Source organism: Hyperolius riggenbachi, chromosome 4 (assembly GCF_040937935.1).
Source record: "Hyperolius riggenbachi isolate aHypRig1 chromosome 4, aHypRig1.pri, whole genome shotgun sequence".
Lineage (NCBI taxonomy): Eukaryota > Metazoa > Chordata > Amphibia > Anura > Hyperoliidae > Hyperolius > Hyperolius riggenbachi.
In genome coordinates, this window is record NC_090649.1 from 189,395,146 (window position 1) to 189,408,696 (window position 13,551).

Genomic DNA, 13,551 nt, shown 5'->3' on the forward strand with positions numbered 1-13,551 from the left:
GAATGGGTAGAGGACAGCTCTGTCCTCTTCCCCAGTCACGGAACACGGAGTCCCGGCGGGTAACGATGGCTGCGCGCACACGTGAGGTGTGGCGGCGGGAGCAAGCGACTTATTAAAACGTCCTGTTGCCGTTAACAGGTTCAAACAGGACATTTTAATAAGTCAGTTTGCCATTAACTGGTTAAATTACCAATATTTTCCTAACCTCCCCCTTCTAGTGCCTAACACTAGCCCCGGCGCTCAAACTACACCTATTTGCAGCCGATCATCTACGCAATAGACAATCGGCTCCTTTAAAATTTTCCAATCGTAGTAGCCAATCGCTACCGCTACTTCATTATTATTACCGATATTTAGCACAGGCATCATTAAAAGCCTGCTAATCCCTGTACCCAGCTCATCCCCAAATACTTCCACCAGTTCCGTGGCATTCCAACCACCTTGTCAAGAGAACAGAATAGTCCATAAGAAAAATCCCCTCACTGATATAGTAACTAAACCTTACCACCATCTTGCCATTAGTCCTTTCCTGGTGCCTAATCTTAATGTCCCCTTAAATGTAACCCCTTATCTGAAGCTTAACTTTCCCCCTTACCTTTAAACCCTCCCTGCCACATAAACTTATCTTCCCTTTTTAGCCCTGGCCCCTTCCTGCAAGATGCCTTAAAAGCAGGGATATAGTTGCTGCCATATTTACCTCCTTTTCACCATTACCAGTTGCCTGGCTATCCTGTGGACCCTCTTAAACTTTTAGCCATAGACCCTGAACAAACATGTAGTAGATCAAGTGTTTCTGACATTATTGTCAGACCAGAATGGATTAGCTGCATGTAGCTGGTGTTATTCAGACACTACTGCAGCCAAATAGACCAGCAGGATAGCCAGGCAAATGGTATTGCTAAAAAGGAAACAAAATATGTCGACTCCATATAACTCTCACTTCAGTTGCCCTTTATCCTTACCAGCCTTCATCAGAGATCAGCATTGTCCAGCCTAATCTCATGCTGGGAACACACGTTTCGTTTTTGCGGTAGAATTGTTCGATTAGATACCTTCGATAGATAAATTCCCTCATGTCCGATTCTCTGCTCGATTGTTTTCCGCTCGATTTCTCATAGAACTAAATGGAAAAAAGATAAGAAAAACAAGCAGAAGCTAAGAGAGTCAAGACCGCGGGAGAATCGACCGCAAAAAACGTATTGTGTGTTCCCAGCACTAAAGAGAGTATACCCTCAAAATCCCAGGGCAAAATTCCACGACTTTACAGGTCGTGGATTTTGCTGCCCAGGGGAGGTAGAGCTTTGCGCTGTAGCTCTTCCTCTGCTCGCGTCAATCTCCACCGATCTCTGCCTCTCCCCGCCCCTGGAGGTCGGCCTGACGTCATTGCCGGGGACCGGGAGGCAGAGGCGGCGAACGGCTGACGGTGGAGCTGCAGCGAGGGACATGCTGGGAGATTGGGGCTGGACGAAGCCCCGGGTAAGTGGCCCTTATTTTCATGCAAATTGCCTGATAACTCCTTTAAAATAACTTCTATTGTAAACAAGTTCGATCACAGCCACTGCTTCAGTTTCCAACACAGCAGTATAAAGACAATACAAACATTAAAGGAAAATATGGCCTCCAACAAATGTAACATTAGAAACAAAAACAAACTGTAGCTAAATTCATAACCCATTTGGGCTTTTTGCTATTTCAGAGGCAAGCACACCCAACACTGCTAATTTGCATTGCATGGAAGCACTGAGTAGTGGCTGTTGCTGCCGCATCAAAGTGAACTGCTTTGACAAAGAATTATAAGTATCTCTGACCATCTTTACCACTCGTACTCTTGCTCAATAGTATGAGTCCTTGACCATTAATTCTCCTATTCTGGCCAAATGTAATAATATACACCTACCAATGGACCTCTGATCACCTACCTTGATCATAAAACTCTGCCACCACTGGCTTTAATTTATATTGTTTTCCAGCTTGATAAATTAAGTTGCCATCAACAGCTACTGCATCCGCCTGGTTATCCTGTATTGAAGTAAGACAGAATAAAATAAATACAATTACATGTGTTTAGATTATAATTCTATGTAAGCATATATGCTGTGACTTTTATCAAGAAAATTGCAAATTAATTTTATTTAGTTAATATTTTCCAATAAATAAATGAACTGAATAAAAAAAAACAAAAAAAAAACGAATAATCATTTATTTAAGAAATGCAAATGAGAAAGTGTTCCAACTACAGCCTGATTTGGCCAAGTATGGTATTTCCGACATGTATGATTCAACTTGTCATCAGCATTTGGTCATCTGATCTCATACAAGGCTAATAGTTTAACATTAATCATTTCCATTCTAAATGTTTGATGTGCTACCTGTTGGCTGGATGTGGTACACATGAAATATTCATGGGCACAATTCGATAATTCCATAGCTATCTACTTAGAGAAAATAAAAATCTATTTCAACAATTATTACTATGTGCAGAAAAAAAGTAATTCTTTACTTTCAAAAATGTGATGTTTCACTGCCATAGAGCAAGGAATGGGAGGGTTTGAGTGTCAGTGGATGCCAGGAGTCAGGAGGAATCAGCTGAGATGAGTAACACTGGTGCAGCTTGTAGACTTCCACTAGCAACAAATCAAACGACAAGAAAAAAACAGCGCTCACAGTGTGTTCAAGGATGGCTCAATGCCGAATGAACACCTGGTTCTGAGGTGTGTGGTGAGCATTACAGGTCCTTCTAAAAAATGTTGCATATTGTGATAAAGTTCATTATTTTCTGTAATGTACTGATAAACATTAGATTTTCATATATTTTAGATTCACGCAACTGAAGTAGTTCAAGCCTTTTATTGTTTTAATATTGATGATTTTGGCATACAGCTCATGAAAACCCTAAATTCCTATCTCAAAAAATTAGCATATCATGAAAAGGTTCTCTAAACGAGCTATTAACCTAATCATTTGAATCAACTAATTAACTCTAAACACCTGCAAAAGATTCTTGAGGCTTTTAAAAACTCCCAGCCTGGTTCATTACTCAAAACTGAAATCATGGGTAAGACTGCTGACTGCTGTCTAGAAGGCCATCATTGACACCCTCAAAAAAGAGGGTAAGACACAGAAAGACATTTCTGAATGAATAGGCTGTTGCCAGAGTGCTGTATCAAGACACCTCAGTGGGAAGTCTGTGGGAAGGAAAAAGTGTGGCAGAAAACGCTGCACAACGAGAAGAGGTGACCGGACTCTGAGGAAGATTGTGGAGAAGGACCGATAACAGAACTTGGGGGACCTGTGGAAGCAGTGGACTGAGTCTGGAGTAGAAAACATCCAGAGTCACCGTGTACAGGCGTGTGCAGGAAATGGGCTACAGGTGCCGCATTCCCCAGGTCAAGCCACTTTTGAACCAGAAACAGCGGCAGAAGCGTCTGGCCTGGGCTACATAGAAGCAGCACTGGACTGTTGCTCAGTGGTCCAAAGTACTTTTTTCGGATGAAAGCAACTTTTGCATGTCATTCGGAAATCAAGTGAGGTGCCAGAGTCTGGAGGAAGACTGGGGAGAGGGAAATGCCAAAATGCCTGAAGTCCAGTGTCAAGTACCCACAGTCAGTGATGGTCTGGGGTGCCATGTCAGCTGCTGGTGTTGGACCACTGTGTTTTATCAAGGGCAGGGTCAATGCAGCTAGCTATCAGGAGATTTTGGAGCACTTCATGCTTCCATCTGCTGAAAAGCTTTATGGAGATGAATCTGTGGGATATTGTGAAGAGAAAGTTGAGAGACGCAAGACCCAACACTCTGGATGAGCTTAAGGCCGCTATCGAAGCATCCTGGGCCTCCACAACACCTGAGCAGTGCCACAGGCTGATTGCCTCCATGCCACGGCGCATTGAAGCAGTCATTTCTGCAAAAGGATTCCCGACCAAGTATTGAGTGCATAACTGAACATAATTATTTGAAGGTTGACTTTTTTGTTTTAAAAACACTTTTCTTTTATTGGTCGAATGAAATATGCTAATTTTTTTAGATAGGTATTTTGTGTTTTCATGAGCTGTATGCCAAAATCATCAATATTAAATCAATAAAAGGCTTGAACTACTTCAGTTGTGTGTAATGAATCTAAAATATATGAAAGTCTAATGTTTATCAGTAAATTACAGAAAATAATGAACTTTATCACAATATGCTAATTTTTTGAGAAGGACCTGTATGTAGCTGATATAATTACCTGCTCCTACCATCAGGAACTCTAATCTTCCCAACCGCCTGGGAAAAGGAATGTCGCCAATTGTTCAAAATGTGTGTGGGGTGGGGGTGGGACAAGCCACTGTTATAATGGGGAGTAAGAGGGCAGCACTTTATATATTTGGAAGGGGAGGAAGAAGGGACAGCATGTTTTAATGAAGGGAAGGAGGAGGGCAGGAGTTGGTATAATGGGATAAGGGAGGGAGGAGAGCATTACTTGGTATAAAGGAGGGAGGGGACAGAGCAATAGCATGTGTTATGATGGGATTTGGGTGGGTTGTGGGCAGTATATAGCATAATATGAAGGGGGAGGGGAGATAGCATGGCAGCGCTAGCTTTTTGGGAGAGGAGGCAAAACCTGGATTTTTTTTTTAAAGCATTGTTACTTCTTCTTTTATCTGTCCCTCTTCACTCTACAGCTCAGTGCAACAGCTAGCCCTACCCCCTGCAGTCCTTTAACAACAAGAGTGTACCGGTTGCTACCTTTGACCAGTGTCCAAATCCCTGATCAAGCCAGTATGTAAAAAAGTAAAGACTGTTTTCACTGCTGCAATTACCGTCTGATTCCACACACGCAAATTCTGATGCAATATTGCAACAGATTTAAGTTAATAGGTTGCACCCGGATATGCATTTGGGGAAAACGAATGGCATGCAGCATAAACATGCATCACGCCCCCGAATCTCCTAGCAGTGCAAGGCACAGGTAGAGGGATTTGGATGCAAACTCACATCACACCCAGTTCCGGCATCGCGTCTTGCAGATGCGTGTCGGCACAGTGGTAACTTAGCCTTAGAGGAAACCTGAGACGAACGGGTATAAAAGTTTTATACATACCTACTGCTTCCTCCAGCCCCCTCTGCACTGACCGTTCCCTCGTTCTCCCGTTCGCTCTGCCAGTCGGGGGCGCACTGTGCATGCATGTCCAGGCTGCGCACCCCTTGCTCTCCCATGGCCGGGAGCACTCTGCGCCATACTACTGCACCGGTGCAGAATGCTCGCAGCCACGGGAACGAGACAGGGGCATGCCCAAATGCACTGCACATGCACTGACTGGCCAAACTAATGGGGCTCCAACTGGGAGAACAAGGAGGCGGAGGAAGATGGTGTGGGAGCAATCGGTGAGGTGAGGCTATAAATAAAACTTTATTTTTCTTTCTAGTTTTGGATTAACCACTTGAGGACTGAGGGTTTTTTCCCCTTATGGACCAGAGCAATTTTCACCTGTCAGCGCTCCTCCCTTTCTTTTACCCATAACTTAATTACTACTAATCACAGCGTAATGATCTAGTTCGTTTTTCTTGTCACCAATTACGCTTTCTTTGGGAGGTATAGTATGCTAAGAATTATTTTATCCTAAATGCATTTTTACGTGAATAATAAGAAAAAAATTGAAAAAATGCATTATTTCTCTGGTTTTGGCCATTATAGTGTTAAAATAAAACGTTCTACTGTGGATTAAATCCACACATTTTATTTGCCCATTTGTCCCGGTAATTAAAAAATGTCCCTAGTACAATGTATGGCGCCAATATTTTATTTGGAAATAAAGGTGTATTTTTTCAGTTTACCATCCATCACTAAATTCAAGCCCATAAATTAAAAATGAATAGTAATATACCGCCTTGACATACATTTTTAAAAAGTTCAGTCCCTAAGGTAACTACTTATATTTCTTTTATGTACATTTTTTCCTATATATATATATATATATATATATATATATATATATATATATATATATATATATATATATATATATATATATATATATATATAGGGAAAAAAATGTATATATATATATATATATATAAAAACCGTTTGGGTACTATGGGAGGGAAATAGTCAATTATAAAAGTCAGTGTGGGGATTTTTATTAAGTAAAAATGATTTTTGTTGTAATATACTATTTGGCCACAAGATGTCCTCAGTCATTTCCGATTCACGTACGTAAGCACGTGAATCGGAAATAATGCGTGGCAGTGTAACAACAGGAAGATACAACGAATGCCGGTGTCTCATAGACGCCGGCATTCATTGAATCAGGGACTTAGATTTATGAATGGGAGCTGCGTTCCCATTCATTAACCTCCCCGCTAAGCGGCGGTAACAGCGTGCTCGGGCGAACGGGAGTGAGCGTCGGCTGCATGCCGCTGCAGACTTGTATTCACGGCCCTGGTGCATCCTGTGAATTTTGCAGGGCCGTGAATATACTGCATGGCATGCAACAAGTAGTTAAGCACAAAAGAGTTGAAAACCTCTGTTAGAACTTTTACTGTTGCACATGTCTCTGTATGGAACACCTTTTCTCTCTCCAGTGACAAGGTGGGAAGTGAATGGGAACACTCCTCATCTTTGCATTTTACAAGGTAGTCATACCAAATTTGTGTAACTTTGTTAAAAGTGAAGGATCTATTTATCAATACAATCTTTCTTCCTGATCAGTTACGAAGATAATATAAAATGCCAACCACATAGTGCACCTATATCTATATTATTTTGACAAGCAAAATCGATACATGCTATAATTATTACTGGTCGTAATTTATCTTGTATCTTTGTAAAGATACCTTTATATGGACCTTGGTGATTATGCCTCTATTTTCTGTGTGTCCACATGCAACACCAAGAGATTTACAATCCCAGTATCTCTGTAAAAATGTTTCCAGATCATGAGCTGTTGCCTCTTGATGCCCCCTAATAAAGGTAGCCCCTGTGATCCAAAACTAAAGCATTGCTGGATCAAACTTGGAATGGTACTCTGATACTTGCTAATCAAAACAGGGTGTTAGGGGGAAATCAAGTATTAATGCAAGACTAGATGAGCTCAACCAGTTCATATGCAAATCTGCGAAATCCCATATATCTGCCAGATGGATCGCCACACAGCTTTCTATTGAGGCTGCTGTAATATGATTTATTCTTGGTATACCGTTCTTTTGCCTTGGGTTACTTTTGTAATTTAAAATGACTTGTACTTTATATCACTCACTGACCTTTTTGATGCATATACATTCTATAACATTCATTCCTTAAAGTGGGATTAAACTAAAATTTCAGTAACTACTCTTGGGTACGTATTGTATATATCTTGGTAATATTCCCGGAACATTGCAGATAAGCCTGAAGGGCTATGAACCTTGCCTTTATTGGAAATTATGCTTGGTATGTATGTTGACAGCACTAGGAGATTTGTATATCTAGCTAAGTGTCTGCCACATTTGTTGCTAAATTTGTAATTAGAATTTTGTAAATGTTCCCTCAACAATAGAGTCTTCCTATCCAATATACTTAGTAATTCTTGGCGTTTCTTGTATAGTCTTATCTCTATGTCTGGTTTTTACTCTTGGGTACATAAAAGAACATTTGAAAGCATACCCCAATCATTCTCTGTGTCTAAAAATGTTTCCATTCACTAAAGAGAGCAGTGCAGTCTTGCTCATCTCTGGCTATTCAACAAAAGTTAAGATTGCCAGCTAGGAGACACACGCTGCCTGTGTTTTGATTCTGCTCTCTCCTCCCTCACTCAGCTGAAAAACCACATCACCCTGGCAACAGCTGAGTCACTTTAGCAGAAAGAGTGTCTACTGGCAGGCAATGATTACCAATTAGCCAGAGATAAGCAAGCCTGTACAGTTCTCTGCAGTGAAAATAAATCTTTTACATACACACAGGGAATGCTTTCAAATGTTCTTTTAGGTACCTAAGAGTAGTTACTGAAATTATAGCTTTCTAAGTATAATCACATTTAATCTCTTTGGCTGCTGCAAGAGGGATTTAGAATCTGGAAGTTTATCTGTAATGTTTAAAATCTTTAATAAAAACTATTGAACCCCAAAATATGCAAGGCTAAATCAGGATTAATGTCATCTAACACTAAATTATGCATTGTGGTAAAAAAAAACAAATCTTACCTTTATCAGTTGGGTGCAGTCCAATGCAGATTTCCCATCCACACAAGACAAAGAAGGGGAAATCTGACTTTGCACAAAATTTGTTTTCATATCGTTGCATTTTAATTTCTCTGCTTCAGATATTGTGCACCATCTAATTTCATTTAGACCTAAGACTGCAATAAAGGAGAACATGTAAATGTATTAAAGAGAACCAGAGACGAAGCACCCTCATGTATTTTATTACATTTATCAGTGGGAACATGACAGTAAACACCTACCCTGCTTTTAGTTTCATTGTTATCTGCTTAATTAGTCCATTAGCAACTGTGATAAGAATCCACTGACTATTCAGTGGAGGTTTGACCTGGAATCATTATAGCTGAGTCACTCTTCTCTGGAGTCTTTTCAAGCCCAAGCCTTCCCCCTCCTGGCTTAGATTTCCTGCTTTGCATACTGAGAGCTGTGATGACATGGAAGGGGCTGCTCCTGCTGAGAGTGTGTGGCTGCAATATGATCCCTGTGTGCTCTGTGTGCTCTGTCTGCATACTGTAGATACTGATGATGACTGCAGTTTCATTCCTATGAGAGACACTTCCTACAGGCAGATATCATACCAAAATGAAAGCACATAGATGAAAGGCTGCATTTAGCCTAGATAGCAGCATAGTCTCATATAGCCTAGACAGCACATCCAGAACAACTCATAACCCGGAAGGAGAAGGGATATGAGCCGGCGGCCATATTTGATTTTTCCTGGAGCAATAATGGATAAAAAACACTAAAAAAGGCACACCAGAGCGGCAAAATTATCAGGTAGAGCATTTATTCTTTACAAGCTATCAACTTATATTGTTTATTTTGTGTGAAATGTTCATCTCTGGTTCCCTTTAAGTAACCAATCACACATTTATAGAAAAGGATTGCAACTGTATACTTTGTCCCCAGTGCTAAATCACTTGTAAACATTTTCTATTCTGCATCTATATTGCCACGTATTATATATTTATAACCTAATTTTTAACTTGAAAATGTTTTGCAGTCACCTACTCATACACTGAACACTTTCGGTTTTGCTCCCATTTTTAATGAGCTGAACCATTTTCTACATACACAAAAGACCCATTACTCAAATATTGTTCACAATGCAGTTGAAAGCTATGAGGGCTACACACTAAGGCCTGGTGCACACCAAAAACCGCTAGCAGATCCGCAAAATGCTAGCAGATTTCGAAACGCTTTTTCTTCTTTTTCTGTAGCGTTTCAGCTAGCATTTTGCGGTTTTGTGAAGCGTTTTTGGTGTAGTAGATTTCATGTATTGTTACAGTAAAGCTGTTACTGAACAGCTACTGTAACAAAAAAACGCCTGGCAAACCGCTCTGAAGTGCCGTTTTTCAGAGCGGTTTGCGCTTTTCCTATACTTAACATTGAGGCAGAAACGCATCCGCAATCCAAAATCTGCAGCAGCCCGGGAGTATGCGTTTCTGCAAAACGCCTCCCGCTCTGGTGTGCACCAGCCCATTAAAATACATTACCCTAGCGGATCCGCACCCGCAAGTGGATCGCAAACCGCAGCAGAACCGCTCTGGTGTGCACTAGGCCTATGAGTGCTTTCTGAAAGCTTTTCTGACCATCAAAGCTTTCTGAGTATTTTTTAAAAAACGCTCCCATTGACTTGCATTAAAATCGCGGTAAATTTGCAGTGATAGCAATTTTTTTAAAAATTGCAATCGCGGCAATTTTTACAGCTAATTTAATGGCATCAAGGTGTTGACTGGACAGCATGAATAGTGCCACAGGTGTGCCTTAAGGTGGCCACACACCATACAATTTTTTAAATATCTTTTCAATTCAAGAATTGTAATCAATTTGTCTGATTGTAACGGACTGATTGTGCAATTTTTCCCCAATTATGAAAGAAATCATTGAAAACTCAGGAAAAATTGCTTGGGTCTATACATCAAGTAACTGACAATCTACCCTACACCATTACATTTTCATAAGAATGGATCAGAAAAATCCACCACTTCCGATCTTCTTTTATCAAATAAAAATTTTAAATTTGATCGGATTTCTCTAATGAATGAACAAATGAAAAAAAAAAAGCTTTTTTTTTTTTTTTTGGGACAACCAATCGTTACTGAATTGTAAAATTGGATCATTTTATTGTATGGTGTGTGGCCACCTTTAAGGTGGCTATACATTTAGCAAATTTTATGTACAATCGACAATTCGATTCAATCATTTTAGAGAATGGAGTTCACTAATTCCCAATTGATGAAAAGTGGTGGATTTCATGTTGCATCATCCAGCTTAGTCGATTGAGCAGGATACAAGATATCGGTCAATCGCAGAGGAATCCCCCTACTCTTCACATATCATTCGATAGACTGAATCGATTTTTGCATTCAAAGCATAGAGACACATCATCAGTCAGATCGAATGTGAAGGTGAATCACATAGGATATCATTTGTAGTGTGTGGTCACTAGTCAATCGACTTTTGATCAACCATAATGAAGTTGATTCCTTAATAAAGTCGATTGAATCAGAATCGCTAGATGTATGGCTAGCTTTAGAGTGGCCATAGTAAAAGGCCACTCTGTGCACAGTTTTGCCTTACACAGGGGGCGGGACCATTTGTCGCACAAAGTTGATCAGGTTGTCGATTGTGGCCTGTGGAATGTTGGTCCATTCCTCTTCAATAGCTGTGCGAAGCTGCTGAATATTGTCAGGAACTGGAACACGCTGTCATATACCATATATACTCGAGTATAAGCCAAGTTTTTTAGACCAAAAAATGGTCCAAAAGTGGGGGTCTCGGCTTATACTCGAGCCACTAATTGCTGACACCACCTCCCCATGCTGGCGGTGATGGCTGCGTGTCCATCGGCACAAGCAGAGTGCTCTCTGCTTACTGTGCACTTAGGTTGGCTTGATTAACAGCCGTTAGATAGCCGCATGCAGCCCCCGTCTCCCCGGCAGACCGGAGGAGTATGAAGTAGTTCTCTCTGTGTTCCGCCCCCCTCCGAGCATCCGCAGCTTGCCTGATTACCGGCTGTTAGATAGCTGCATGCTGTCCTTGCTCCCCCGGCAGACCGAGGAATAGGTAGTAGCTCCCTCTGTTTTCCGTCCCCCATCTGAGTGTCCGCAGCTTGCCTGATTAATGGTCATTACATTGCCGTGTGCTGACCCCCCTACCTGCCAGAAGTGGTATAGAGTAGTTCCGCAGACACTCTTTGTTCCTTCGGCCCCCCTCTGAGTGTTCCACAGCAAAAGCAAAGCCACATCAAGGGCACAGTCCAGAGCAGAGTGCACTCTGTACATGGAAATGGGGGAGGGGGGGCAGAGGGCCTTACTAACTACATTCTGCTCTGGCGTGGGTTGGGGTATTCGCTGGATGGCACATGGCCATCAAAATCTGCCCAATATTTGCACACAGCCATCAAAATCAAATTAAAGTCCACACAAAATCTGCACAAGATGGGGGCCGGCACTACTGTGCACATGGAGGGCTAACATTCTCGTCTTATACTAGAGTCGATCATTGTTTCCATACTTTTTAGGTAAAAGTTGGGTGGGGGAGGGGGGGTCGGCTTATACTCGAGTATATACGGTACATTAATCCAGAGCATTCCAAACACGCTTAATGGATCACATGTCTGGTGAGTATTCTAGCCATGGGACTAGATTGTGAGCCCCTCTGAAGGACAGTTAGTGACAAGAAAATATACTCTGTACAGCGCTGCATAATATGTGTTTGCTAATTATGCGAGAACTGGGATGTTTTCAGCTTCCAGGAATTGTGTCCAGATCTTTGCAATACGGGGACGTGCTTTATCATGCTGCAACATGAGGTGATAGTCGTGGATCTCACACAACAATGGGCCTCAGGATCTCATCATGGTATCTCTAACTATGCAGAAAGCCATCAATAAAATGCACCTGTGTTCATTGTCCATAACATACACCTGCCCATATCATAATCCCACTGTCACCATGGACCACTCCATCCATAACGTTTACGTCAGCAAACCGCTCACCCACACAACACCACACACGTTGTCTGCCATTTGCCCTGAACAGTGAAAATCGGGACTAATCCGCAAACCGAATGCCTTTCCAACGTGCCAGACACATTTGCCCATTCAAGTCGTTTACGATGACCAACTGCAGTCAGATGCAGACCCTGATGAGGACAACAAGCATGCAGATGAGCTTCCCTGAGGTTTCTGACAGTTTGTGCAGATATTCTTTGGTTATGCAAACCAATTGTTGATGCAGCTGTCCGGGTGGCTGGTCTCAGATGATCATGAAAGTGAACATGCTGGATGTGGAGGTCCTGGACTGATGTGGTTACACGTTGTCTGCTTTAGAGGCCGGTTGGATTTACTGCCAAATTCTCTGATACACCTTAGGTGACAACTTATAGTAGAGAAATGAACATTCATTTCACAGGCAACAGTTCTGATATACATTCCTGCAGCCAACATGCCAAACGCATGCTTCCTCAAACATTGCGACATCTCTGGCATTGTGCTGTGTGATCAAACTGCACATTTCACAGTGGCCTTTTATTGTGGCCAGTCACAGGCACACCTGTGCAATATTCATGCTGTCTAGTCAGCATCTTGATTTGCCACACCTGTGAGGTAGGATGGATTATTTTGGCAAAGGAGAAGTGCTCACTAACACAGATTTATACAGATTTGTGAACATTTGAGAGTAATGGGCCTTTTGTGCATGTAGAAAATTCAGATCTTTGAGTTCAGCTCATGCAAAATGGGAGCAAAACTGAAAGTGTGGCGTTTATATTTTTGCTCAGTGTAGTTATCCTGCCCTAATGAATAAAGGGATAAAAATAATATCTTGCAGCTGTCTACACTTGCAGACATCCTGTACTAATGAGAGCATTGAATAGACATTCACAGCAAAATTTAATGTTGAAAAGAAAATGCATATAGGTATCGAGGTGATAGGTGGTGCATCGGGAATAGAGTTCATTGAAATTGCAGTTACAGTATCTGTTTTTTGCCAGTACTGGTTATATTAACCTACTGTATATTCTCTGTAATGCGCTGTGGAAGATGTCAGCGCTATATAAATACTAAATAATAACAACAATAACCTTATTGTCTGTTTTTAGATTGCCATATGTTCTCTGTGGCCCCTAGGCTGAATTTTGATGGACAAAAATATATACAAAAAATGTAAATAAAACAGTTGTCAGCTGTTTCACATAACTGTGTTCAATGAACATGCAGATTTCCAATAACAAAGTGGGTGTTCTTTGAGCTGACAACTGCCGTGTCCCAAAGTCCTGCACACAACATTGAAGTTTCCTGTCTCCCAACTCGTGGGGATTAGTGGTGGAATTTGGGATTTAAAGAAGGATTCATGGAAATCAATAGAGAAGAT

General features: G+C 41.4%; 1 protein-coding gene across 3 annotated transcripts in view; it reads right to left on the reverse strand.

Moving 5' to 3' along the window:
- Positions 1 to 13,551, reverse strand: part of MELTF (melanotransferrin) — a 76,105-nt gene that overhangs the window by 39,790 nt on the left and 22,764 nt on the right. Inside the window, exons 2-3 of one of the 3 annotated variants that reach the window (XM_068279314.1) lie at positions 8,156 to 8,310; positions 1,920 to 2,019 (exon numbers count right to left, since the gene is read on the reverse strand). In XM_068279314.1, coding sequence (XP_068135415.1) covers positions 1,920 to 2,019; positions 8,156 to 8,310 — 255 coding nt within the window. Of the gene's footprint in view, positions 1 to 1,919; positions 2,020 to 7,619; positions 7,677 to 8,155; positions 8,311 to 13,551 lie in introns of those variants that run through there. The other 2 variants (XM_068279315.1, XM_068279316.1) reach the window with 2 other exon arrangements.